Source organism: Lepidochelys kempii, chromosome 23 (assembly GCF_965140265.1).
Source record: "Lepidochelys kempii isolate rLepKem1 chromosome 23, rLepKem1.hap2, whole genome shotgun sequence".
NCBI lineage: Eukaryota > Metazoa > Chordata > Testudines > Cheloniidae > Lepidochelys > Lepidochelys kempii.
This window is the reverse complement of record NC_133278.1, coordinates 11,555,361-11,582,717: the sequence shown is the minus strand read 5'-3', so window position 1 is coordinate 11,582,717 and position 27,357 is coordinate 11,555,361. Positions and strand designations below refer to the sequence as shown.

The 27,357-nt window shown below is 50.6% G+C and overlaps 1 protein-coding gene across 3 annotated transcripts; it reads left to right on the top strand.

Moving 5' to 3' along the window:
- Positions 1 to 1,330: 1,330 nt before the first annotated feature.
- On the top strand, positions 1,331 to 22,308 carry ZBTB45 (zinc finger and BTB domain containing 45). Of its 3 annotated transcripts, none has more exons than XM_073322010.1 (3): positions 1,331 to 1,423; positions 4,122 to 5,810; positions 21,714 to 22,308. In XM_073322010.1, the coding sequence occupies exons 2-3, from the start codon at positions 4,307 to 4,309 to the stop codon at positions 22,232 to 22,234; spliced, it is 2,025 nt and encodes a 674-aa protein (XP_073178111.1). In that variant the 5' UTR covers positions 1,331 to 1,423; positions 4,122 to 4,306; the 3' UTR covers positions 22,235 to 22,308. The 3 variants fall into 3 exon arrangements, with proteins under 3 accessions (XP_073178111.1, XP_073178114.1, XP_073178113.1); XM_073322013.1 differs by lacking the exon at positions 21,714 to 22,308 and adding an exon at positions 7,910 to 11,036; XM_073322012.1 differs by lacking the exon at positions 1,331 to 1,423 and adding an exon at positions 1,801 to 2,017.
- Positions 22,309 to 27,357: the final 5,049 nt, after the last annotated feature.

The following is a 27,357-nucleotide window of genomic DNA, read 5'->3' as shown; positions in this document are numbered from 1 at the left end:
TCACCAGTACAAAAGTTTGAGACCCACTGCAATGTGTATCAGCCCCACTCACACCTCCCTGTGCCCTTCCAGAATCACCTCCCACCTTCTGACTCCACATCCCCCTGTACTCCCAGCCTCACCCGCCCCCTCCACTCTGGGCTCCATCTCCCCCTGCACCCATAGAATCACCCCGCCAGCTCGGGGCCCCATCTCTACTCTATACCCCAGAATATCCCCTCTCCCTGCTCCAGGCCCCATCTCCCCCATTGCACCCCCAGAGTCAGTCATCCCTCGTCTGGGCCACGACTACTCTTGAGCTCCCAGAATCACCCCTCTCCAAACTATGGGCCCCATCTCCCCTACTGGATCCTCAGAATCATGCCTCCTAGTTCTGGGCTTCATCTCCCCCCTGCACCCCCAGAATCACCCCCTCCCACTTCTGGAAAAATAAATACATAAATAAAGTTGTCTGTAAATTTAAATGAAAATACAGAGAATTTCTTTCAAAAATTTCTGCAGATGTTTCAAAATTACTGCCACAGAAATTAAATTTCTATTTTTTTTTAAAAATCCATGTTTTAAATATTTCTGTGCAATACGTACAAAAATAAATAAACAAACAAAAATTATGTCTGTAAATTTACATAGAAATATAGAGAATTTCTCAAAAAATATTAGATTTTCTCAAAATTACTGCCAAAAACAGAATAAATGCCTGTAATTTTTTTTAAAAGTTTAAAATATTTCTGCAAAACTAAACCCATAAAAACCAAAAACGAGTTCTGTAAATGTACATGGAAATGCAGAGAAATTCTTTAAAAATATTTTCAGATTTTCTCAAAACTGCTGCCCACCAAAAAATATAAATTCCTGTAATTAAAACAAGTGTGTTAATTAGTCTAGTAATTGCTAAAATATGCAAAAAGTATCTTTAATTTTAAACTAAGTTGCGGATTATTTTTAAAAATCTATATTTATTTTTTGCAAAAAATGAAATAAATAAATGCTCTTCAAGTCCTTTCGTTTCAGCCACCGACAATTAAATGTATATTAACACCCCCCCACACGCACCAAGCTCCCTCCCTCCACTGGAGGCGGCTCAGCTGCGGGGGAGCAGGGGGGAGCTGGGAAATCCAGCCCCGCCCCCCCTTGCAGGCTGAGCCGCGCCTCTGGAGCTGGGGCACGCTGTGGAGGTCACACCTCTTGTGGCCACTCTCTGCCTCTCTATGGTCGGCCGGCTACCATTGAACTTCCGGTCTCTATGGTTTTCCCAACCACTTCCGGTCTGATAGCGGCCCGCCATGCCGCCTCTCCACCGCTCACTCTATGGTTGATGCCCGCCAGAACCCGGAAGTGAATCTACAGTCGGAAACGGGGCGGCGACGCGGTTCCGGGTCACGGAGGGAAACGGCCCGGCGGGTCATGGAGGGGTCCCGAGGAGGTGAGTGAGGCCCCGCCCTCAGCCAAGGGCCTTCTGTCCTCTGGGGCCTCGCCCACAGGGCCGCTAAGCCCCGCCCCTAGGCTGGTTCTGAGCCCCTCTCCTCACCTGAGTCGCTCCCTTGTCTGCTTGGGGGCGGGAGCCCGGACTCCTGGGTTCTCTCCCGGCTCTGGGAGGGGAGTGGGGGCCAGTGGTTAGAGTCGGGGGGGGGCGATGGGAGCCCGGACTCCTGGGTTCTCTCCCGGCTCTGGGAGGGGAGTGGGGGCCAGTGGTTAGAGTGGGGGGGCGATGGGAGCCCGGACTCCTGGGTTCTCTCCCGGTTCTGGGAGGGGAGTGGGGGCCAGTGGTTAGAGTGGGGGGGGGCGATGGGAGCCCGGACTCCTGGGTTCTCTCCCGGTTCTGGGAGGGGAGTGGGGGCCGGTGATGGGAGCCCAGACTCCTAGGTTCTCTCTTTGGCTCTGGGAGAGGAGTGGGGGCCAGTGGTTAGAGCTGGGAGCCCGGACTCCTGGGTTCTCTCCCCGGCTGTGCTCTTGACACCCTGAGTGACCTGGAGCAAACCCCACCCACGTGTCCGTTTCCCCCTCTGCCAGGAGGAAGGTGAGTACCTGCTGCAGCCCCCAGCCCTAGGACCCCACCTGTCCCGCTCTCCACAGCCTGCGTTTGGCTTAAAACCCACGAGATTTAATGATCCTCACAATAGGTGTTGGGCTCGTTTCTTTGCTGTGGTGCTTTTGGGACGTGTTCGCTCCCCAGCTTTGTATGGCAGCCATTGGGGGTCGACCCTCCCCTTTGTGTTTTATAAGGGGAAGCCGAGATTCTCACTCCAGGAGCTGGGGCTGGAAGAAACACCCTGCAACTACCGCAAAACCCAGAAGAGCTGGCAACCCCCACCGTGTACAGCGCTTTGCGTGGGGCGGCAGCGTTGCCTAGTGGGTGGAGCCTTGATTCATCAGACCCGGTTTCCGTTCCTGGCTCTGCCACTCGCCTGTGGGACCCTGGGCAAGTCACTTAGGCCTCAATACACAAAAGGATTTAGTTGTCCTGGTATCTGGGAGAATCACTGCAATTCACAAAGCCTGGGTGCCTAAGCTGTCTAAACAATGAATGGGCAGAGATCAGCGCCTTAGACTGCGATGCACGAAAACCAGCACACTAGTCAGGGAGCCACGTAAGCTATGTAAATGCCAACAGGAGGGGATGTGCTAAGCCCCCACCCACCACCTCTCTCTCACAGATAGATGCCTACGTCCAGGCGGCAGGGAAGTGCCGATTTCTGCCAGCGATCTGCAGCTGGGAAGGCGTGAGATGCCTTATGCCATTTTAGCAAGACGCCAAGGGAAGGGAGAAAATTTTAACCCAGTGGTTAGGATACTCACCCGGCATGTGAGAGACTCATGTTCTGTTCCCCCTCTGCCCTAACCCCCAGGCCGCAGAGTCATTCTCACTACCTTTCTGACCCCAATGACTCTTTAGACAGAGAGAAAGGGCGTGCGAGAGAGCGCACATGAGCGTGACTGTATAGTATAGTGGTTAGAGCACTTGCCTGGGGGGTGGAAGACCCAAGATTCAATTCTCCTGCTCCAATGACTCTTTAATTATTATGTAATTATAATTCCCTCCCTCCCTCATGGTTGCTTTGTGTGAACTCACCTGAGAGGCCCTCCTGAACCTGCTTACCAGATCAGGCCCCACACGTGATTAAGGCAGGCAAACCGCTATCTTCCTGCATCTGTGAATCACTCTGAGCTCTAGGCAGGAGAGAGGCAGCTGGACACCTGGTGCAGGGCTGCTGTGTGCATCCCCAGAGGCAGAAACAATAGGCACCTAGCTGCTGAGTGAGTTTAGGCATCATAGGGTTTTCCCCCCGGGAGGTGGGGGTGGTAATACGATTCTGGTATAGGAGTGCCTCCTTTTGGTTAACTTAAACCCCAAAGCAACATAAACTAACCCAAACAAGGCATTGTCACGTCGACACTTGGAGCACTTTGCTAGCATAATACTAATACCTCCCTCTTATCTAGTGCTTTTAACCCGGTATCAAAGCGCTTTACAAAGGAAGATAGTATCATTATCCCCCATCTGTGGCACAGGGGCCGGCTGTAGAGGGGAATTGTCTTGCCTAAGGTCACCCAGCAGGGCAGAGCTGGGAATAGAACCCAGGTGTCCTGAGTCCCAGTGTCTCTCAGCTAGGCCCCACAGCCTTCTGTACCAGCAAGGTGCACCTAGCGTGGATGCAGCTTATACCAGCCAAACTGTGCTGGCCTATATCAGAAGAGCGTCCACCCAGAGAGTCAGACCAGTAAAATTCTAGCACTTTAAACTTCCACCTGAGCCCATAGCAGTGTAACTAAGCTAAGGGTTGGTATAGATACTAGCCACCCCCTACCCAGCACTCACTCTGGGCGCCACTCTTTCATATCCCTCCCCTTTCTACACCTTGCTTACCCCTTCCCACAAACATCCTTGCTCTTCCAACGCTCCTGTCCATGCTCCATGTCAGCTGAGGGCAGGGAGGGCCCCGTAAGGAGGAGAGGCGCTCAGGGTGGTAGGCAGAGAAGGGACTACTTGGGCTAGAAGCAGCTGTGCTATTTAGATTCATGGAGGTTAAGGCCAGAAGTGACCCCAGATCATCTAGTCTCATATCACAAGCCACCAGCAACCACCCAGCAGCTGCTGTTCCTTGTCTCTCTCTCTGTTTCAGGTTTTGCACGAAGCACGTCCCTGCAGCCCTGCTCAGAGCAGCATCTTGTGATGTTTCCAACCCCCAAGCTCCTCCACATTGCACTGATGCGTACCCACCCCTCCTGTGAGCCCTGAGCACTCCCCCCGCCTTTGGCACGGAGATACATCCCCCCACTTGCCCACTCGGTCCGGAACGAAGCAGCCATGGCTGAGGCTGTCCATTACATCCACCTGCAGAACTTCAGCAAGTCCCTGCTGGAGACACTGAACGGGCAGCGCCTGGGCGGGCACTTCTGCGATGTGACCGTGCACATCCATGAGGCCACCCTGCGGGCCCACCGGTGCGTGCTGGCTGCCGGCAGCCCCTTCTTCCACGACAAGCTGCTGCTGGGCTACTCGGAGATCGAGGTGCCCGCCGTGGTGCCCAGCCAGGTGGTGCAGCAGCTGGTGGAGTTCATGTACAGCGGCTCTCTGGTGGTGGCCCAGTCCGAGGCCTTGCAGATCCTGACGGCCGCCTCCATCCTCCAGATCAAGACAGTCATCGATGAGTGCACCCAGATCATCTCCCAGAGCCGCAGCCCCAAGCCGCCCGCCGCTGCCTCCTCCATGCCCCTCGCCATCCCCAGGCCACTGACTGTCAAGCCCCAGGAGCAAACCAAGGAGAGCCCAGGTGCTGTCGGTCTCCCGGCCTCCCGGCCCAGTGAGATGGAGCCCCCTGGCACTGCCCAGCTGGAGGCGCCCAAGCTGCTGTGTGCCTCGGAGGTGCGTTACAAGCTCCGCGACCTGCTCTCCTCCCAGCAGAGGCAGCTGGGGGAGGCCAGGGAGAGGACAGCATCTGAGGGGGAACTGGCAACCGCTGGCAGCGACGGTGAGGGGCCCTACAGCGGGCTGCACCCGGCTGAGGCTCAGCCCAGCTGCCACAGCCGCAAGCAGCGCCAGCCGGTGCGGCTCCAGCTTTCTGACGCCTTGCCTGTCATCATCAAGGACGAGGAGGAGGAGGAGGAGGAAGACGAGGAAGAGGAGGAGGGCGGCGGAAAGCTGAGCTGCTTCGGGGAATGTGGTGGGGGAGCCTTCCCCAGCTGCAGTAAGGCCAAAGACACTGGGGGCGGGAGTGGCGCAGGCGGGGCGGGCAGGAAGGATAGCGTCCAGCTAGACTATCCTGCCGTGGAGGGGCAAGATTTCTTCAGCGGGCAGGATGTCTTCTCCGAGTCCTTCATCCCGGCCTGGCAGAGCGAGGAGAGCGGCCACGGGGCAGCCCGGGAGGGCGAGAAGTTCCGCGCCGATTGCAGCCTGGAGGCCTCCAACATAAGGACGCTGGCTGGAGACTTCAAGCCAGCCCCGGCCAGCTTCCCGGCCCAGGCGCCCGAGCCCCGCGGCCTGGCGTTCGTCTCCTCCCTGGGCATCCAGCGGGAGCTGAAAGCAGAGGTGAGCACCGCCGGACCCAGCACCTCCACCACCACCAGCATCTTCCAGTTCCACCTGCCGCAGCCTGGCGTGGCCCAGAGCTTCTACAGCGTCCAGCAGGAGGCCGGAGCCGCCAACATGGTACAGCTCAGCCCCAGTGCCATGGTGACGGGCTCCCTGCACGGCGAGCAGGTCCAGCGCCCGGGGCCTTCCCGCTGTTCCGAGCCATCCTACCAGTGCAGCCACTGCCAGAAGACCTTCAGCTCCCGCAAGAACTACACCAAGCACATGTTCATCCACTCAGGTGAGGGGGTGTGGGGCGCTGGGGGCAGATGCCCTTTGCTCCCTCCGCGGCTGGTGTAAGCCGCAGGGTGAATTCTCTCACTGTGATTACCTGGAAGAGCCTCAGCAGGGGCGGCACTGGAGGCTGAGACAATGAACAGCCTCCTATTCTCCTGCTCTGGGTGGTGCCAGGGCGCTTATGGAGAGCAAGTGTGACAACTGCCCTTGCACCTGACATCCCCAGGGTCGAACCAGGGGCCTCCTAAGCTAAAAGGCCAGGGCTGAGGAGCTGGGGGCTGTAGCAGCTGAGGGGGTCGGCAGGGACGGGGACCCAGGACACACACACACCAGTGGGTTATATGGGCAGGAGGGCTGTTCCAGGGACCATCACTGGTGGGACTGGGGTCCAGGGTCCCTGGGATGAGTGGTGTCTCCTCCCAGAGTCGTGTCTCCAGTCGGTAAAGCAGGGCCAGCAGCCCCAGGTGAGGGAAGTGCTGTGTAGCGGGAGCCCTTGCCCCTGGTGCACCCTCTGGCGGTCTGGTGCAGCGCCGCCATTATGTCTCTGCCTCAGTTTCCCCTACTGGGCATTACAGAACATTACACAGATTGGTCTGCACCCTAGCACTCTCGCTGGAGGGGGAAGGGGCTGAGCTAACTTTAGTCCAGCCCCCGCAGGTCCCTTACCAGTGAGCCCTCTTGATCCGGAGTCCTCTTCCGGAATCAAGGCCTCTTGTCAGCAGCTGGGGAAAGGTCTCTCCTCTTGGGTCAAGGTCCCCACAGAGGTCGAACCGTGGCGACCCTTCCTCGGACCAGGACAGAATTCCTTTCCTTGGGTGCTTCTCTTGTTTCCTGGTGAGCAGGTTCCTCTGAGGCTCGGCATCCTTCACTCTGCCTCCCCGGTCAAGGAGTACACTTCCTCAGTTTCCTTTCCTGGGGAGATCCCCAGCCAGCTGCCCCTGAGACGCTCTCCCCTTAGGAGGTGTCTCTCTCTGCGTTCTGAGGACTGTTCTCTAGGGAGAACACTGGTGGTAGCTTCCTAGCCAAGTCCCCTGAGGAGTTCTTTCCCCAAGCGCTTCTCGTATCTGTTTACTTTCCTGTCTGAGCCTTCATAACCCTGAAAAAGGCCCAGGTGTTCCGTAACTAATTAACCATGGCCCAGCTACTTAGGAAGCCATTCTCCCCAGATGGATCTGGCCCGACTCACTCTCTAGCGGAGCCTGACCACCCACCAGGGCCAGCTGCCCTGAGATGTGCTGCAAGACCCCGAGATGGACACAGCCACAGAAGCGTGGGATGACACTGGGGTGGTGGTGGGGCCCCATGTCCAGCAGGGAGTTGGGGTCACGTGGTGCAGTGTAGGAGGGCATTCAATCACTATGTGTGGGGAAGAAGCAGAGGGCTTTTGCTCCCTGATCTGGTGACTCTCCACCCCTCCATCCCACTTGGCTGAGGGTCTCTGCCCCTCTGGCCAGGGCTCTGCGCTGTCCCCTCCTAGAGAGTCTTCCCTGGCAGTGAGATGATCCCCACCTCCATCCCCTATGGCTGAGAGCTGGTATGCCCTTGGCCAGAGCATGCTGGCCACCTCTTGTTCACCCCAGCTGGGGTTACACAGAGCTGTGTAGAAAGGGGCTCTCTCCTCCCCTCCCTGGGACAGCAGGCCTCTGGGATTGGGGTGCTCAGCATGAGTGAAGGGTCTCCCCAGAACTGTAGAAGAGGGACCCCTCTGCTCCCAGGGAGAAAATGCACCTATATACAGAGGCCAGTTTCCAATGGATGGTCCGTTTCTTCCCCAGGAGCTGTCAGCCAGGAAGCTGGGATTTGAGTGGTGGGGGGCAGTGTGTCGGGACAGGGGCTGAGCCTAGGGAGCCAGGATGGGGGTGGGGGGTCAAGGCTGGGGTGGGACGTGCGGGTGGATCAGGGCTGGGGCTCTGCCCTTGAAAGCTGGGACCAAGCGGTGTCAGGTCTGGTGCTGCGCCCTAGAAAGCCAGAACCAGGGAGGTCAGGGCTGGGGCTGACCCAGGGGTATCTGGGAAGCTGATCCACTACAGATGACGAGGTCTGGACTCACTGACCCCAGAGCTCCCTTCCACTCCTACATCCTCCTGTGCGGCTGTCTTGCAGGCGAGAAGCCCCACCAGTGCAGCATCTGCTGGCGCTCCTTCTCGCTGCGGGACTACCTGCTGAAGCACATGGTGACGCACACGGGCGTGCGGGCCTTCCAGTGCTCCATCTGCTGCAAGCGCTTTACCCAGAAGAGCTCCCTCAATGTCCACATGCGCACGCACCGCCCCGAGCGCTTCCAGTGCTGTATCTGCAACAAGTACTTCTCCCACCGCACCCTGCTTGAGCGCCACGTGGCCACCCACACCGCTTGGAAAGCTGGCGAGCCCGACGTGGCCGGGGGCGCCTGGAAGGAGAAGCCCGACCCAGGAGAGGGTGCCAGCGTTGCCGCCTGGAAAGGGGACCCAGCCACCGAGGGCACCATGGTAGCGTGGAAAGGGGACCCGGGCGGGGAAGGCACCATCGCGGCCTGGAAGGGGGATTCTGTTGCGGAGGGGGCTCTCCCCACCCAGCCCACGTGGAAAGGGGACCCTGCTGGAGAGGGCAGCATGCCAACCCACACGGCCTAAGAGAGTGGCCTGGCTGGAGTGGGCACAGGTGAAGGGGGGACCAAAGTGGGCCCATCTCAGCCCAGCCAGCCTGGAAAGGGGCCCAGGCCAAGCACAACCCATGTGCCCTGAAAAGAGAAGGCCTAGAGTAACCAACTTGGCCCAGAGAGGCATCTGGGGTACCAGTTACTTTCCTAATGCCCCTCACCCCAGCCGGTACGACGTGCACTCAGGACCGACTGGCTTGGGCAAGTCCTGTTTTGATCTCCAAGTTGAGTTCTCTCTCTGGGCTCAGTTCCCTTCCAAGCTTCGCAGTGGGCCATGCCTTGTGGGCACTCCGTCCTCCCAGTCACACTGGTTGGGAGCAGTTCCGTCACCTCCAGCAGACCATCTCTGAGCCATGTGACATCATGAGTAGAAACCAACGGAAACCCTAGCAGTGACCAAAGAGTCTTTCCGGCTCCCTGGGGAAGGGACAGAAAGGAACTACACAGCTGTGGAGCCCCTAAACCTTCCTTTGTGAGCAGTTATTTCTCCATCTTCAGGAGTTCAGCGGTGGATCAGAGTTCTAGCTACTCCCTGGCTACAGAATCCCTCACTTGCCATCAGCATATTCCAACAGCCCTTGTCATTGCAAAAAGGAGCTTCCCAACATCTTCCTGAGTCTGCGGACAGCCTGAAACAGGCCCTGGGAGAGGCTCAAACTACCCCTACCTGAAACTTAACAATGACTGTTTCAATGTCAGCATCACTAACTGCTGCTCTCCCAGTAGCTTTAGCAGCAACATCCAGCTAACGTACTTGTCCCACAATGCCAAACAACTCCCCAGTTCTTAAATCTCCCTGCTCACACCCCCATTGTCCCCTGGGAACGTGTATAAGACAGGGTTTGAAGAGCAGTGGTGCACAGAAAACGTAAGGCCAGAGTAACTAGAGTTGAATATAAAATAAATAACACGCTGACGAGGCACTGATGGCCCTGATGAAGGGGTTGCCGGCAGCCGGTGAATCCCTCCTTCTGTCTAAAAATACTGCACCCATAAGTCACGCCTGAGAGCACTGGAAGGAGATTAAAGAGCAGAAGTGGGTGACAAAATTTTAACTGAACCTTTTTTCAATGTAAAATGCAGATTTGGCCATGCCACAAAATTTCACAAATTCGTGTCGGTTTCGCCAAATGGTTTTGAGGGGAAAAAAATTAAAAATAACATTCTGAAAAAATCAAAATGTTTAATTCGGACTTTTCTGGGGGGGAAATCCTTTTGGTTCTTCAATTTGAAATCTCCTTGAATTTTATTTTTTAAACAGAAAAATGCTCAAAACAAAACATATCCTTTTTTTGTGGATCAAAATGACTTGTTTCAAAATTTCCTTTTATTTGAAAAAAAAAAAAGGCACACGTTTAAAAATGCTCAAAATCAAGCCAAAATATGTAGATATTTTGTTTCAAAATGACTGTGTGTTTAGAAACGTTCTTTAATTTTACTTTTTACAAAATAAAGTTTTAAAATACTCAAAATCTAAATGTTTCAACCCAAAATGAATTTTTTTAATTTTGATTTCCTGAAAATTTTCAGTCCAACCCAAAATGATTTTTTTTCCTGATTTTTAAAATCTCCAAGGAACCAAAATGACCTGTTCTTAGTCCCACAAGATTGGAGAGTCACTTTCTCCTGTTTTCCCAGTGTCCATTCATTCATTCTCCTGCTGGTGGAGCATAGAGTGAACACTTTGGATCACCCCTTTCCAAAGAGCCCAGCTTCCTGCCAATTCTGTGGCCTGCTCTATATTAAGGTTGGAAGCCACGACCTTCCTCCAGCATGTGAGAGGCTGTCCATGAGGTCTTCTCCATCCAGCTTTTGTTGGATCATGCATAAAGCTGGTGGGCTAGTATGGACTCCGATGTACTGAGCAGATGGCCAAGCCACCTGAGTCACTTGGGAAGACATTGGAGGCCAGTTGGGCCCAACACTTGACATCCTCATTCATAATGTGATAAAACTACTATATGCCTTCAGTACCCAGCATCCCCTCTGCAGTAATCAACAGTGCTGTGGCTGGTCTGATTCAGTTCCTGTTGTGTTGCCATGAATGCCTCGTTCATGCACTGCTCCAGGCAGAGAGACCTTGGCTGGACCTGAAACTTTCCCAGCTCCTTGGGCAAAGATCTCACACACATATATTCTGCCTCAGTTACAACAAGAGGGCATTGACCAGGACACAACAGTTTAGGCTGCTGCTGATTGGGGTCTGGGAAAGAGTCCCCTCTACCATGGAAACACTGGGGGAACCCCCTTAGCATCACAGAGGTCAAGGCCAGAAGGGACCATTAGATCATCTGTCTAAACTTCTCTATAGCTATGCTTGGCAGAATTCGATTTTTATTTTGTTATAATTTCGATGGATAATATCAATGTTTATTTTAAGCATTTTGTTTTTCAATTTTTATTTACCATAGATGTTGAAATTAAAAAGTTAAAACTTTTTAACCGTGAAAACGCAAATTGCAACATCCTATGTCAAATGAACAAACGAAATAGCCTTAAATCAGACTCTAGGAAGTTCTCAAGGAGCATTTTTCTTACTTTGCCTAGCTGTGAATTTCAGTTGTCATCCATGGAAATATTTTATCTTCAGTTTGTGGTTGTCTGGTGAAATAGATGTTCATCAATGTTTACTGATAAAAATTGAATCCTTCCAAGCCTACGCATAGCACCGTCCACAACCGCCATCCAGAGCCCTGCTCAGTATACCCGAGAGCAAGAGAGTCACTTTCTGAACCCATGTGTGGGGTGGGCCTAACTGGCAGCAAATTCTGGAGAAAAGAGGACCTGCCCAGCCGGGGATACTGAAGAAGCCCCACCAGTTCAGGGGCAGGAGCTTGGAGTCAGCCGAGGAGAATGAATGGATCCCACCCTTATTTGGTGTGGGACATGATCTGGGCTTCTTGAGCTCACTGCTGTCTCTGGCCGTGTGGCATACTGAAGCCGAGCTTTTTCCATGACTTTGGGTATGTCTTTGCTACACCGTTAACCCCGGTGATTAGCACCCAGGTTAAGCTAGCCCAGGAGTGAGCATCCTCACAGCAAAGCCCTGTGTCCATGTTACTGTTTCTTCATGCACACTCTAGGATTCTTTCCCCATCAGTTGTGGAAGAACTCATCTGTCCTTCAGGGAAAGGTGTTGGAGGATATCAGTGCTCAAGTGATGGAGAATCCATCACCATCCTTGGGAAATTGTTCTAATGTTCAATTACCATCACTGTCAAAAATGTATTTCGAGTCTGAATTTGTCTAGTTTCAACTTCTATCCATTGGTGCATGTTAGACCTTTCTCTGCTGGATTGAAGAGCCCGTTATTAAATATTTGTTCCCCATGTAGGTTCTTATAGATGGGATAAAGGCACCTCTGAACCTTCTCTTTGTAAAGCTAAATAGATTGAGCTCTTTGAGTTTATCACTGTAGGGCATGTTTTCTAATCCTTTAATCAATCATGTGGCTCTTCTCTGACCCCTCTCCAGCTGATCAACGTACTTGCTGAGGACTGAGGGTGAACTGTAGTGAAGACAGCCCCTCTCGGTGTCCCATGTACCCCACTTGAAAACAGGGGAGGTGTTTCTGTTAACAGGCTCTAGATTTTAGCATTCAGCATGGATCTGGAGATAAGGTGTTCTCGAGCTTCATTGGAGCCCATGTCTACTGGGTTTGTCTATGTGGGGGAGGGGGTGAGTGTCCCACTTCTTGGGACCACAGTTGGTTCAGGAAGTTAAAAGTATGAGCCTGGAGTTGGCTGCAGATACAGAGCATTCAATTAGCTGCAGCACTGCCCCATGCAGGTGGCTTTCCCAGCAGCAGGGAATGACCCTGCAAGGTTCTGACTGATTCCTTCATGTCCATCCTCTCCTCTCCCAATTCACACACACGCTTCCTCGGCAGCGGGTCTGGACAGGCCACAGGCTGCGCTGTGGGGCTGAAAAGAGTCAGGATTATTGAATGGCAGGATCTGGGCTCACGTTGCCGGGGCTCGGCAGTCGCAAGTCATAGACTTTAAGGCCAGAAGGGACCATTGTGATCATCTAGTCACAGAACCTCACCCACCCACTCCTGTAACGGACCCCTAACCTCTGGCTGAGTTACAGAAGTCCCCAAATCATGATTTAAAGACTTCAAGTTACAGAGAATCCACCATTTACACTAGTTCAAACCAGCAAGTGACCCGTGCCCCATGCTGCAGAGGAAGGCAACCCCCCCACCCCCCCAGGGTCTCTGCCAATCTGACCTGGGAGAAAATTCCTTCCCAACTCCAAATACCCTGATCAGTTGGACCCTGAGCATGTGGGCAAGACCCACCAGCCAGACACCTGGGAAAAAGAAAAGGAGTACTTGTGGCACCTTAGAGACTAACCAATTTATTTGAGCATGAGCTTTCGAAGTGAGCTGTAGCTCACGAAAGCTCATGCTCAAATAAATTGGTTAGTCTCTAAGGTGCCACAAGTACTCCTTTTCTTTTTGCGAATACAGACTAACACGGCTGTTACTCTGACACCTGGGAAAGAATTCTCTGTAGTTGGTCAGAGCCCGACCCACCTAGTGTCCTGTCTGGTTGTTGGAGATATTTGCTACTAGCACTTGCATTTGGGCCAGATGTCATAGGCAATCTCATCACACCATCTCCTGCAAAAACTTACCAAGCTCAAGCTTGAAACCAGTTATGTTTTCGGCCCTCACTGCTCCCCTTGGGAGGCTATTTCAGACCTTCACTCCTCTGATAGAAACTTTCATCTAATTTCAAGCCTAAATGTGTTGTTGGCCAGTTTACATCCATTTGTTCTTGTTCCAGGATTGGTGCTTAACTTAAATAACTCCTCTCCCTCCCTGGTATTTATCCCTCTGATGTAGTTATAGAAAGCAATCATATCTCCCCTCAGCCTGCATTTGGTTATACTAAACAAGCCAAGCTCTTTAAGTCTCCTGTCCCAAAGTAGGATTTTCATTCCTCTGATCATCCTAATAGCCCTTCTCTGCATGTGCTCTAGTTTGAATTCATCTTTCTGAAACATGGGCGCCCAAAACCGTGCACACTATTCCAGGTGAGGTCTCACCAGTGCCTTGTATAATGGTACCAACACTTCCCTATCTCTCTACTGGAAATACATCCCAGAATTGCATTAGCCTTTTCACGGCCGCAGAATACCGCATTATTCTGTATCTCTTTCTCGGATCTGCTCTGTTAGGCCTTGCCCATGACTGGTAATGGGATTTTGGCTCCAACATGCCTAAATCCCTTTTGAAAATTAGACTTAGGCTCCTAAATCAATTAGGCATGGCAATGCTGAGCACAGCAATACCTAAATACTTCTAAAAATCTGCATCTAAGTGGCTTAGGCTCCCTTAAGCCCTTGTCTACACATAAAAGTAGTATCTCTTATACATAGTGTTCCTATGCTTTCCTTATGCCTGGGCATCCCGTGACTGACTCGGTTATAGGAGTGTCATTTTCATGACATATTGCTGAAGAGTTGCTTTCATTGTGGCAGTGCACATCTCCTCTCCAGGACTTAGAAGTTTAGAAGTGTGTGCAACAAGAGTGATGTAGTGGTGGGAGTCTGCTATAGACCACCGGACCAGGGGGATGAGGTGGATGAGGCTTTCTTCCGGCAGCTCACAGAAGCTACTAGATCGCATGCCCTGATTCTCATGGGTGACTTTAATTTTCCTGATATCTGCTGGGAGAGCAATACAGCGGTGCACAGACAATCCAGGAAGTTTTTGGAAAGCGTAGGGGACAATTTCCTGGCGCAAGTGCTAGAGGAGCCAACTAGGGGGGGCGCTTTTCTTGACCTGCTGCTCACAAACCGGGTAGACTTAGTGGGGGAAGCAAAAGTGGATGGGAATCTGGGAGGCAGTGACCATGAGTTGGTTGAGTTCAGGATCCTGACGCAGGGAAGAAAGGTAAGCAGCAGGATACGGACCCTGGACGTCAGGAAAGCAGACTTCGACTCCCTCAGGGAACGGATGGGTAGGATCCCCTGGGGGACTAACTTGAAGAGGAAAGGATTCCAGAAGAGCTGGCTGTATTTCAAGGAATCCCTGTTGAGGTTACAGGGACAAACCATCCCGATGAGTCGAAAGAATAGTAAATATGGCAGGCGACCAGCTTGGCTTAATGGTGAAATCCTAGTGGATCTTAAACATAAAAAAAGAAGCTTACAAGAAGTGGAAGGTTGGACATATGACCAGGGAAGAGTATAAAAATATTGCTCGGGCATGTAGGAATGATATCAGGAGGGCCAAATCGCACCTGGAGCTGCAGCTAGCAAGAGATGTCAAGAGTAACAAGAAGGGTTTCTTCAGGTATGTTGGCAACAAGAAGAAAGCCAAGGAAAGTGTGGGCCCCTTACTGAATGAGGGAGGCAACCTAGTGACAGAGGATGTGGAAAAAGATAATGTACTCAATGCTTTTTTTCCCTCTGTTTTCATTAACAAGGTCAGCTCCCAGACTGCTGCGCTGGGCATCACAAAATGGGGAAGAGATGGCCAGCCCTCTGTGGAGATAGAGGTGGTTAGGGACTATTTAGAAAAGCTGGACGTGCACAAGTCCATGGGGCCGGACGAGTTGCATCCGAGAGTGCTGAAGGAATTGGCAGCTGTGATTGCAGAGCCATTGGCCATTATCTTTGAAAACTCGTGGCGAACGGGGGAAGTCCCGGATGACTGGAAAAAAGCTAATGTAGTGCCAATCTTTAAAAAAGGGAAGAAGGAGGATCCAGGGAACTACAGGCCAGTCAGCCTCACCTCAGTCCCTGGAAAAATCATGGAGCAGGTCCTCAAAGAATCAATCCTGAAGCACTTGCATGAGAGGAAAGTGATCAGGAACAGCCAGCATGGATTCACCAAGGGAAGGTCATGCCTGACTAATCTAATCACCTTTTATAATGAGATTACTGGTTCTGTGGATGAAGGGAAAGCAGTGGATGTATTGTTTCTTGACTTTAGCAAAGCTTTTGACACGGTCTCCCACAGTATTCTTGTCAGCAAGTTAAGGAAGTATGGGCTGGATGAATGCACTATAAGGTGGGTAGAAAGCTGGCTAGATTGTCGGGCTCAACGGGTAGTGATCAATGGCTCCATGTCTAGTTGGCAGCCGGTATCAAGTGGAGTGCCCCAAGGGTCGGTCCTGGGGCCGGTTTTGTTCAATATCTTCATAAATGATCTGGAGGATGGTGTGGATTGCACTCTCAGCAAATTTGCGGATGATACTAAACTGGGAGGAGTGGTAGATACGCTGGAGGGGAGGGATAGGATACAGAAGGACCTAGACAAATTGGAGGATTGGGCCAAAAGAAATCTGATGAGGTTCAATAAGGATAAGTGCAGGGTCCTGCACTTAGGATGGAAGAATCCAATGCACCGCTACAGACTAGGGACCGAATGGCTAGGCAGCAGTTCTGCGGAAAAGGACCTAGGGGTGACAGTGGATGAGAAGCTGGATATGAGTCAGCAGTGTGCCCTTGTTGCCAAGAAGGCCAATGGCATTTTGGGATGTATAAGTAGGGGCATAGCGAGCAGATCGATGGATGTGATCGTTCCCCTCTATTCGACATTGGTGAGGCCTCATCTGGAGTACTGTGTCCAGTTTTGGGCCCCACACTACAAGAAGGATGTGGATAAATTGGAGAGAGTCCAGCGAAGGGCAAGAAAAATTATTAGGGGTCTAGAACACATGACTTATGAGGAAAGGCTGAGGGAGCTGGGATTGTTTAGCCTGCAGAAGAGAAGAATGAGGGGGGATTTGATAGCTGCTTTCAACTACCTGAAAGGGGGTTCCAAAGAGGATGGCTCTAGGCTGTTCTCAATGGTAGCAGATGACAGAACGAGGAGTAATGGTCTCAAGTTGCAGTGGGGGAGGTTTAGATTGGATATTAGGAAAAACTTTTTCACTAAGAGGGTGGTGAAACACTGGAATGCGTTACCTAGGGAGGTGGTAGAATCTCCTTCCTTAGAGGTTTTTAAGGTCAGGCTTGACAAAGCCCTGGCTGGGATGATTTAACTGGGAATTGGTCCTGCTTCGAGCAGGGGGTTGGACTAGATGACCTTCAGGGGTCCCTTCCAACCCTGATATTCTATGATTCTATGACTGGTGTAATTAAAGCAGTATAAAGGTTCTTGTACCCACACTGGAAGGGAAATAAGCTATAATGGCATAATGCACCTTTATGCCAGTCTAATTGCACACACACCATGGGTTGCACTGGGATCGCTATTTTAGTTTTAAAAAATCACGATGACGTTCCCCCCTCCCCCCCAACTGACATAATTTTTACTAGCAGGACAAGGTGCTTGAGGTAATATCTTTGATTAAACCAATTTCTGTTGGTGAGAGACAAACTTTCGAGCTTTGGGCAGGTCTACAATACGGGGTTAAGTAAACCTAAGTTACGCAACTCCAGCTACAGGTTGACTTACTGCGGTGTCTACACCGCGCTGGGTCGATGGGAGAAACTCTCCTGTCGACATACCTTACACTTCTCGTTCCGGTGGAGTACTGGAGTCGACGGGACAGCAATCAGCGGTCGATTTAGCGGGTCTTCACTAGACCCGCTAAATCGTCCCCCGGTAGATCGATTGCCACAGCGTCGATTCTCGGAAAGTGTAGACATACCCTTTCACAGAGCTATTCAGAAGAAGAAGACACTGTATAAACTCGAAATCATCAATTTCACCAAATGCTATTACATCACCCTCCTTGTTTCGCTCATATTCTGGGGCCAACACGGCTACAGCAATACTGCAGACAATATTTTTTACTAGCACAAAATCTGGCTGTAGGCCAGGTTCAAGCCACGTGGGCACTTAAGAAAATATTACCCCATTAGAGCTTGGTTGAAAAATTCCCAAATTGCATTTTTGACAGAATGATTTTCTCCCTGTGGAAAGTCAGATTTCTTCAACAGTTTTTGGTTGTGGGTTTGTTTTGTTGCGTTTTTGTTATTGTTTGTTTTGTTGCTGGAAAATGTTTCAGGCTTTTGGTTTTTCGACAAAAACCATCACAACAAAACCCCATTTTCCAACTGGACTAGACATTCTGTTACTGGTTTAAATGAGGCTTATTCAGTTAGGAATCAGCCTAACCTAAACTTAATGATTAAAGGAGTAGAAAGCAGGTTGTGTAGTAATAGATTCATGGAGCTTAATCTATTTAGCTGGACAAAGAGAAGGGGTGACATGATCCCAGTCTTTAAGTACCTGCATGGGGAACAAATATTTGACAATGGGTTCTTCAATCTAGCAGACAAGGTCTAAGAAGATCCAGTGGCTGGCAGTTGAACACATTCAGACTAGAAATTTTTAACAGTGAGGGGAATTAATCATTGGAACAGCTTGCTAGGAGTTGTGATAGATTCTCCATCGGTGCAATTATTAACTCAAGATTGAATGTTTTTGTTGTTGTTTTCTTTTGTTTTTTAATTGATGTAGATCAACAGAATTATTTGGGGGCCGTTCTCTGGCCTGTGTCACACAGGAGGTCAGACTTGATGACTGCAATGGTCCCTTGTGGCTTTGGAATCTTTGACTCTATAAACTGCAATAAGATGCTTTGAAACTGGCTTTGCCCTGATTTAAAAATCATCCTTTTAGTTTATTCCTAGATTTGGGGGCCAGAAGTGACCACTGTGATCATCCAGTCTGACCTCCAGTGTAACACAAGCCAGAGAACTGCCCCCAAATAATTCTTGTTTGAACTAGAGCAGATCTTGAAATAAAACATGCACTCTTGATTTTAAAATGGACAGTGATGGAGAATCCACCATGATCCATGACCACTGGTGGGAACTTCCCCAGGGCAATTATATCCACCACTGGGAGTGTAACTGCAACTGAAGTTATGCAACTCGGAGTAGTCTAGTAAATAAAGCACTGGATGTTGGTGGTTAGGAAAGAAAGGGGATGGACTCGATGACCTCTCCAGGTCCCTTCCAGCCCGACATTTCTGTGATTCCGTGGGAGCGGTGTGTTGGCAGCAGGATGTTTTGAATGTGAAGCGAAGATCGTAAAATTTCACAGACTTAAGGTTACAACTACACCACAAATAAAGGTCCAATGCAGCCTGGGTCAACTGACTTGGGATCACAGGGATCACGCTACTTGGATCATGTCTACTGGTGTAGACATTCAGGCTCAGGCTGAACCCATTGCCCACATGGTATCCTGAATGTCTCCAGAAAGACGTCTTATGTGGATTGGAGCATTCCAAGATGCATTGTTCCTTAAGTGCTTCTTGATTGGCATATGTAGCATAGAACACATTCCAGTTATGTCATATATATTCATAAGCATATTTCCATAAAGCCTTATAGGGGGCACTGTCACAGTGACCATCTAGTTTAACCTCCTGTATAGCACAGGCCAGAGAACTGCCCCAAAATAATTGGATGTTTCTCTAAAAAATCTACTCTAGGAATTATTTTGGGAACGTTCTCTCTGCTGTGTTATACAGGACGTCAGACTAGATCATCACAATGGTCCCTTCTGGCCTTAGAATCTTTGAGTTTTTGTTTGAACTGGAGCTGATCTCTTAGAAAAGCACCCAGTCTTGATTTTAAAATTGCCAGTGATGGAGAATTGACCACAGCCCTTGGTAAATTGTTCCATTGGTGAATTACACTCACTGTTAAAAAAACTTATACTTTATTTCCCATCTGAAATTGTCTAGTTTCAACTTCCAACTATTGGATCTTGTTTGACCTTGTCTTCTAGGTAAGTATTGACAGGGATCAAGTCATCCCTCAACCATCTCTTTGTTAATCAAAATAGATTGAGCTCCTTGACTCACGTTTTCCAATCCTTTAATCATTCTCATCATTTAATCATTCTGGCTAGATTGTCGGGCTCAACGGGTAGTGATCAATGGCTCCATATCTAGTTGGCAGCCGGTATCAAGTGGAGTACCCCAAGGGTCGGTCCTGGGGCCGGTTTTGTTCAATATCTTCATAAATGATCTGGAGGATGGTGTGGATTGCACTCTCAGCAAATTTGTGGATGATACTAAACTGGGAGGAGTGGTAGGTACGCTGGAGGGGAGGGATAGGATACAGAAAGACCTATACAAATTGGAGGATTGGGCCAAAAGAAATCTGATGAGGTTCAATAAGGATAAGTGCAGGGTCCTGCACTTAGGACGGAAGAACCCAATGCACCGCTACAGACTAGGGACCGAATGGCTAGGCAGCAGTTCTGCGGAAAAGGACCTAGGGGTGACAGTGGACGAGAAGCTGGATATGAGTCAGCAGTGTGCCCTTGTTGCCAAGAAGGCCAATGGCATTTTGGGATGTATAAGTAGGGGCATAGCGAGCAGATCGAGGGACGTGATCATTCCCCTCTATTCGACATTGGTGAGGCCTCATCTAGGGTACTGTGTCCAGTTTTGGGCCCCACACTTCAAGAAGGATGTGGATAAATTGGAGAGAGTCCAGCGAAGGGCAACAAAAATGATTAGGGGACTGGAACACATGAGTTATGAGGAGAGGCTGAGGGAGCTGGGATTGTTTAGCCTGCAGAAGAGAAGAATGAGGGGGGATTTGATAGCTGCTTTCAACTACCTGAAAGGGGGTTCCAAAGAGGATGGCTCTAGGCTGTTCTCAATGGTAGCAGATGACAGAACGAGGAGTAATGGTCTCAAGTTGCAGTGGGGGAGGTTTAGATTGGATATTAGGAAAAACTTTTTCACTAAGAGGGTGGTGAAACACTGGAATGCGTTACCTAGGGAGGTGGTAGAATCTCCTTCCTTAGCCCTGGTCTACACTAGGACTTTAGGTCGAATTTAGCAGCGTTAAATCGATTTAAACCTGCACCCATCCACACAGTGAAGCCCTTTATTTCGACTTAAAGGGCTCTTAAAATCAATTTCCTTACTCCACCCCTGACAAGTGGATTAGCGCTTAAATCGACGTTCCCAGCTCGAATTTGAGGTACTGTGGACACAATTCGATGTTATTGGCCTCCGGGAGCTATCCCAGAGTGCTCCATTCTGACCGCTCTGGACAGCACTCTCAACTCAGATGCACTGGCCAGGTAGACAGGAAAAGAACCGCGAACTTTTGAATCTCATTTCCTGTTTGGCCAGCGTGGCAAGCTGCAGGTGACCATGCAGAGCTCATCAGCACAGGTGACCATGATGGAGTCCCAGAATCGCAAAAGAGCTCCAGCATGGACCGAACGGGAGGTACGGGATCTGATCGCTGTTTGGGGAGAGGAATCCGTGCTATCAGAACTCCGTTCCAGTTTTCGAAATGCCAAAACCTTTGTGAAAATCTCCCAGGGCATGAAGGACAGAGGCCATAACAGGGACCCGAAGCAGTGCCGCGTGAAACTGAAGGAGCTGAGGCAAGCCTACCAGAAAACCAGAGAGGCGAACAGCCGCTCTGGGTCAGAGCCCCAAACATGCCGCTTCTATGATGAGCTGCATGCCATTTTAGGGGGTTCAGCCACCACTACCCCAGCCGTGTTGTTTGACTCCTTCAATGGAGATGGAGGCAATACGGAAGCAGGTTTTGGGGACGAAGAAGAGGAGGAGGAAGAGGAGGTTGTAGATAGCTCACAGCAAGCAAGCGGAGAAACTGGTTTTCCCGACAGCCAGGAACTGTTTCTCACCCTAGACCTGGAGCCAGTACCCCCCGAACCCACCCAAGGCTGCCTCCTGGACCCAGCAGGCGGAGAAGGGACCTCTGGTGAGTGTACCTTTTAAAATGCTATACATGGTTTAAAAGCAAGCATGTGAAAGGATTACTTTGCCCTGGCATTTGCGGTTCTCCTAGATGTAGTCCTAAAGCCTTTGCAAAAGGTTTCTGGGGAGGGCAGCCTTATTTCGTCCTTCATGGTAGGACACTTTTATCACTCCAGGCCAGTAACACATACTCGGGAATCACTGTAGAACAAAGCATTGCAGTGTATGTTTGCTGGCATTCACCCAAAATCCGTTCTTTCTCTCTCTGTGTTATCCTCAGGAGAGTGAGATATAATTCATGGTCACCTGGTTGAAATAGGGTGCTTTTCTTCAGGGACACTCAGTATTGCCCATTCCTGCTGTGCTGTTTGCCTGTGGCTGAACAGAAATGTTCCCCGCTGTTAGCCACGGGGAGGGGGGAGGGTTGAGGGGGTAGTCACGCGGTGGGAGGAGGCAAAATGCGACCTTGTAACGAAAGCACATGTGCTATGTATGTAATGTTAACAGCAAGGTTTACCCTGAAAGAGTGTAGCGACTGTTTTATAAAATGTGTCTTTTTAAATACCGCTGTCCCTTTTTTTTTCTCCACCAGCTGGATGTGTTTCAATGATCACAGGATCTTCTCCTTCCCAGAGGCTAGTGAAGCTTAGAAAGAAAAAAAAACGCACTCAAGATGAAATGTTCTCCGAGCTAATGCTGTCCTCCCACACTGACAGAGCACAGACGAATGCGTGGAGGCAAATAATGTCAGAGTGCAGGAAAGCACAAAATGACCGGGAGGAGAGGTGGAGGGCTGAAGAGAGTAAGTGGCGGGCTGAAGACAGGGCTGAAGCTCAAATGTGGCGGCAGCGTGATGAGAGGAGGCAGGATTCAATGCTCAGGCTGCTGCAGGACCAAACCAGAATGCTCCAGTGTATGGTTGAGCTGCAGCAAAGGCAGCTGGAGCACAGACTGCCACTGCTGCCCCTCTGTAACCAACCGCCCTCCTCCCCAAGTTCCATAGCCTCCACACCCAGACGCCCAAGAACGCGGTGGGGGGGCCTCCGGCCAACCAGCGACTCCACAACAGAGGATTGCCCAAAAAAAAGAAGGCTGTCATTCAATAAATTTTAAAGTTGTAAACTTTTAAAGTGCTGTGCTTAAAGTGCTGTGTGGCATTTTCCTTCCCTCCTCCACCACCCCTCCTGGGATACCTTGGTAGTCATCCCCCTATTTGTGTGATGAATGAATAACGAATGCATGACTGTGAAGCAGCAATGACTTTATTGCCTCTGCAAGCGGTGATTAAAGGGAGGAGGGGAGGGTGGTTAGCTTACAGGGAAGTAGAGTGAACCAAGGGGCGGGGGGTTTCATCAAGGAGAAACAAACAGAACTTTCACACTGTAGCCTGGCCAGTCATGAAACTGGTTTTCAAAGCTTCTCTGATGCGTACCGCGCCCTCCTGAGCTCTTCTAACCGCCCTGGTGTCTGGCTGCGCGTAACCAGCAGCCAGGCGATTTGCCTCAATCTCCCACCCTGCCATAAACGTCTCCCCCTTACTCTCACAGATATTGTGGAGCACACAGCAAGCAGTAATAACAGTGGGAATATTGGTTTCGCTGAGGTCTAAGCGAGTCAGTAAACTGCGCCAGCGCGCCTTTAAACGTCCAAATGCACATTCTACCACCATTCTGCACTTGCTCAGCCTGTAGTTGAACAGCTCCTGACCACTGTCCAGGCTGCCTGTGTACGGCTTCATGAGCCATGGCATTAAGGGGTAGGCTGGGTCCCCAAGGATACATATAGGCATTTCAACATCCCCAACAGTTATTTTCTGGTCTGGGAAGAAAGTCCCTTCCTGCAGCTTTTGAAACAGACCAGAGTTCCTGAAGATGCGAGCGTCATGCACCTTTCCCGGCCATCCCACGTTGATGTTGGTGAAACGTCCCTTGTGATCCACCAGAGCTTGCAGCACTATCGAAAAGTACCCCTTGCGGTTTATGTACTCGCCGGCTTGGTGCTCTGGTGCCAAGATAGGGATATGGGTTCCGTCTATAGCCCCACCACAGTTAGGGAATCCCATTGCAGCAAAGCCATCCACTATGACCTGCACATTTCCCAGGGTCACTACCCTTGATATCAGCAGATCTTTGATTGCGTGAGCTACTTGCATCACAGCAGCCCCCACAGTAGATTTGCCCACTCCAAATTGATTCCCAACTGACCGGTAGCTGTCTGGCGTTGCAAGCTTCCACAGGGCTATCGCCACTCGCTTCTCAACTGTGAGGGCTGCTCTCATCCTGGTATTCATGCGCTTCAGGGCAGGGGAAAGCAAGTCACAAAGTTCCATGAAAGTGCCCTTACGCATGCGAAAGTTTCGCAGCCACTGGGAATCGTCCCAGACCTGCAACACTATGCGGTCCCACCAGTCTGTGCTTGTTTCCCGAGCCCAGAATCGGCGTTCCACAGCATGAACCTGCCCCATTAGCACCATGATGCATGCATTGGCAGGGCCCATGCTTTCAGAGAAATCTGTGTCCATGTCCTGATCACTCACGGGACCGCGCTGACGTCGCCTCCTCGCCCGGTATCGCGTTGCCATGTTCTGGTGCTGCATATACTGCTGGATAATGCGTGTGGTGGTTGATGTGCTCCTAATTGCCAAAATGAGCTCAGCGGCCTCCATGCTTGCCTTGGTATGGCGTCCGCACAGAAAGAAGGCGCGGAACGATTGTCTGCCGTTGCTCTGACGGAGGGAGGGGCGACTGACGACACGGCTTACAGGGTTGGCTTCAGGGAGCTAAAATCAACAAAGGGTGTGCCTGTACATCAAGGAGTATTTCAGGCAGGACTGCACGGAGGGTTCCAATAAGAAATGGTGCACCAAAGTTATCGTTGTTATTGGAACAAGGAGGTTAGCCTGGCCTCTGATTGATACATGGCTAGATTAACCTCGCTGCGCCTTCTCTGTGACTGACTGCAGTGTGGTCTAGACAGGGGAGGAGGCAAATGAGTACAAAACAAATCTGGTCTATTTCTTGTTTTGATCCACTCCATCTATCTTTTACATCTTTGGCTGGCAGCAGACAAAAAAGGCGCGAACTGATTGTCTGCCCTTGCTTTCACGGGGGGAGGGAGGGTGGGAACGGGGTCCTGACGATATGTACCCAGAACCACCCGCGACAATGTTTTAGCCCCATCAGGCATTAGGATATCAACCCAGAATTCCAATGGGCAGCGGAGACTGCGGGAACTGTGGGATAGCTACCCACAGTGCAACGCTCCAGAAGTCGACGCTTGCCTCGGTACTGTGGAAGCGCTCCGCCGAGTTAATGCACTTAATGCACTTAGAGCATTTTCTGTGGGGACACACACACTCGAATATATAAAACCGATTTCAAAAAAACCGACTTCTATAAATTCGACCTAATTTCGTAGTGTAGACATACCCTTAGAGGTTTTTAAGGTCAGGCTTGACAAAGCCCTGGCTGGGATGATTTAACTGGGAATTGGTCCTGCTTTGAGCAGGGGGTTGGACTAGATGACCTTCTGGGGTCCCTTCCAACCCTGATATTCTATGATTCTATGATTCATGGCTCTTCTTTGAACCCTCTCCAATTTATAAAGATGCTCTTTGAATTATCGGCATGAGAACTGGGCACAGTCGTCCAGAAGGAATCACACCAGTGTCAAATACTGAGTAAAGAAACTTATTTACTTCTACTCAAATTCCCCTGTTTATACATCGCAGGGTGGCTTTCTGGACGATGCTTTAGCCCAGGGGTGGGCAAACTTTTTGGCCTGAGGGCCACATCAGGTTTCGGAAATTGTATGGAAGGCCGGTTTTGGGGAGGCTGTGCCAGGCTATCTGTCCCCCCTTGCTTCTTGCCCCCTGATGGCCCCCCGGCCAGGGCTCCTGCCCCATCCAACCCCCCCATTCCCTGACGGCCCTCCCAGGACCCCTGTCCCATCCACACCCCCACCGCTTCCTATCCCCTGACCACCCCCTGCCCCTGACTGCCCCCCTCCGCACCATCCAACCCTCCCTCCTTCCTGACTACCCCCCCGACCCCTGCTCCCATTCAACCCCCCTGCATTCCCTGCCCTCTGACTGCCCCAACCACATCCACACCCCCGCCCCCTGACCACCACCCCAAACTCCCCTGCCCTCTATCTAACCCCCCCTGCTCCCTGCCCCCTTGCAGCGCAGCACAGAGCACTGGTGACTGGCGGCGCTACAGCCGTGCCGCCCAGAGCGTCACGCCGGTGTAGTGAAGTAAATTGCTCCCCGTAACTGCTACCAGTAGCACGTTCCTATTGGAGAAGTTTAATACACTAAACCTGCAGCATGGTGCAGAGGCTGTGGGGGAGGGGGAACAGCGGGGGAGGGGCCGGGGGCGAGCCTCCCAGGCCAGGAGCTCAGGGGTCAGGCAGGAGGGTCCCGTGGGCCATAGTTTGCCCACCTCTGCTTTAGCCGAACAAGAGTTATTGGAATTAATGCACGGATAACTGGGTGAAATTCTCTGGCCTGTGTTATGTAGGCTGTCTGACTGGCTGCCCTAAGGGTTCTCTCTGGCCTTAAAACCATCGGTGAATCTATACCCCCTACTTTGTGCAGTCATTTACCTGAGACCAAAGTATGCAGAATAAACACTTCAGGAATATTTTACATTCACCTTGCACAAGGCAACATGTGGCTAAGAAAAGTCGGTCCCATGGAGACCAATCACGGTGGAACTTCCCCAGGGCCATTATAACCACCACTTGGCGTGTAACTGCAATTTCAGACAAGAAACTTTTAATAGCCCCTGATGTAGCTAATTTGCTGGCTGCTTCTCTGGGAGTCTCCAAAGGCCTTGCTCATCTCCTTGATGTTTATTTACACTTCCCATCATGAAATGGCTGGGGATGACTCGTATTTTAATAAATCCCGGTGCAAGTGGCTGAAATCTTGCATCATTATTCCTGGTGTGCCAGTGGGCTGTTCCCCCACAGGGAAACGTCTCTGCGCAGACAGAGAAGTTGGTGATATGCCAAAGAGATGATGAAATCCAAACACTCTCCATTCCAAATGGCTATTCTCAGAGGGCTGGACCCAGGGCTTGGGTCAAGGTGGGTTTAGGCTGTGTTATTGTGAATCGAAGACATGTATGAAAAGACATGGGGGGAATGATTCTGTGAAAAAAATATAGGTCAAGTTAGCTAGGTTTTCAAGCCAGCTCTTCAGCTGGTGTAAATTAGTTTCACTTCAATGGAGCTATGGCTCATTTATCCCAGCTGGGATCTGGCCCCATAGAGTGGTGGCCGATTTACACTACCCGGGGACCTGGCCCCTTAATGTTCATAGCAATAAGCAAACAGGTCACGTCATCAGCAAAGGGAACAGAAAGCTGCCCAGCTGGGATTTCACCACTAGTCCTCTGTCCCCTGTGCATGGAACCTGCCACTTTCACACCCACCCCTGATTATGGGGAAGCTGAGTTGAAGCTGTTCTCACGTTCACCAGAGGCCAGATGGGCCTCCTCCTACATGGCCTCCTTCACCACGTTATCTGGGCACCTCATAAACGTCAATGAATTTATCCCACAACAAGCAGGCAGGAAGGCTGGGGAAAGTGAGTCATAGGTTGATGGAGTCCCAAGTTGACACAGGGAAAGTGTGGAAGAGTTGGGGCCTGAATCCGCCTCTCCAGGCCTAGTGTTGTGTCTTACCCAGCAAGAAGGCTTCCTCATGTTTGCAGTGAATCCAGATCGCAAGAGGCATTTTCATAGCTGGGCCTCTATACAGTGTATTCTGTGGCCTGCCTTACAGCAGGTGTTGCTGGTGTGTCGGGATGGTCAGAAACTGGGAATTCTGTCCTTCAGAAAATCTGACATTTCTATTTTCCCCATTCCAAACTGAATGAAAAGCCAAAATTTTAAGATTTCTCATGGCCGAAAAATTCAGAATTTCAATTCAGAACCATCATGGTGACAACGGCGAATCATTTCAGTGAGGTAAAAACATTTTGTTTCGGTGTCATTTCATTTTGTTTTGACGTTTATATTACAGTAAAGTGTTAAATATAATAGATTGGATAAACTATGTGTACATATAATATTAAAATATTAATTGTAATAGAATAGCAAAGTTGAAATGAAACGAATGGAAGCAATACTGACAAAAATATTTGTATATATAAATATCAGATTAAAATTAATACTGGAATAGAAATGTTGAAAGAAAATGAAGCAAAATGATAAAATTCAAAACAGGCG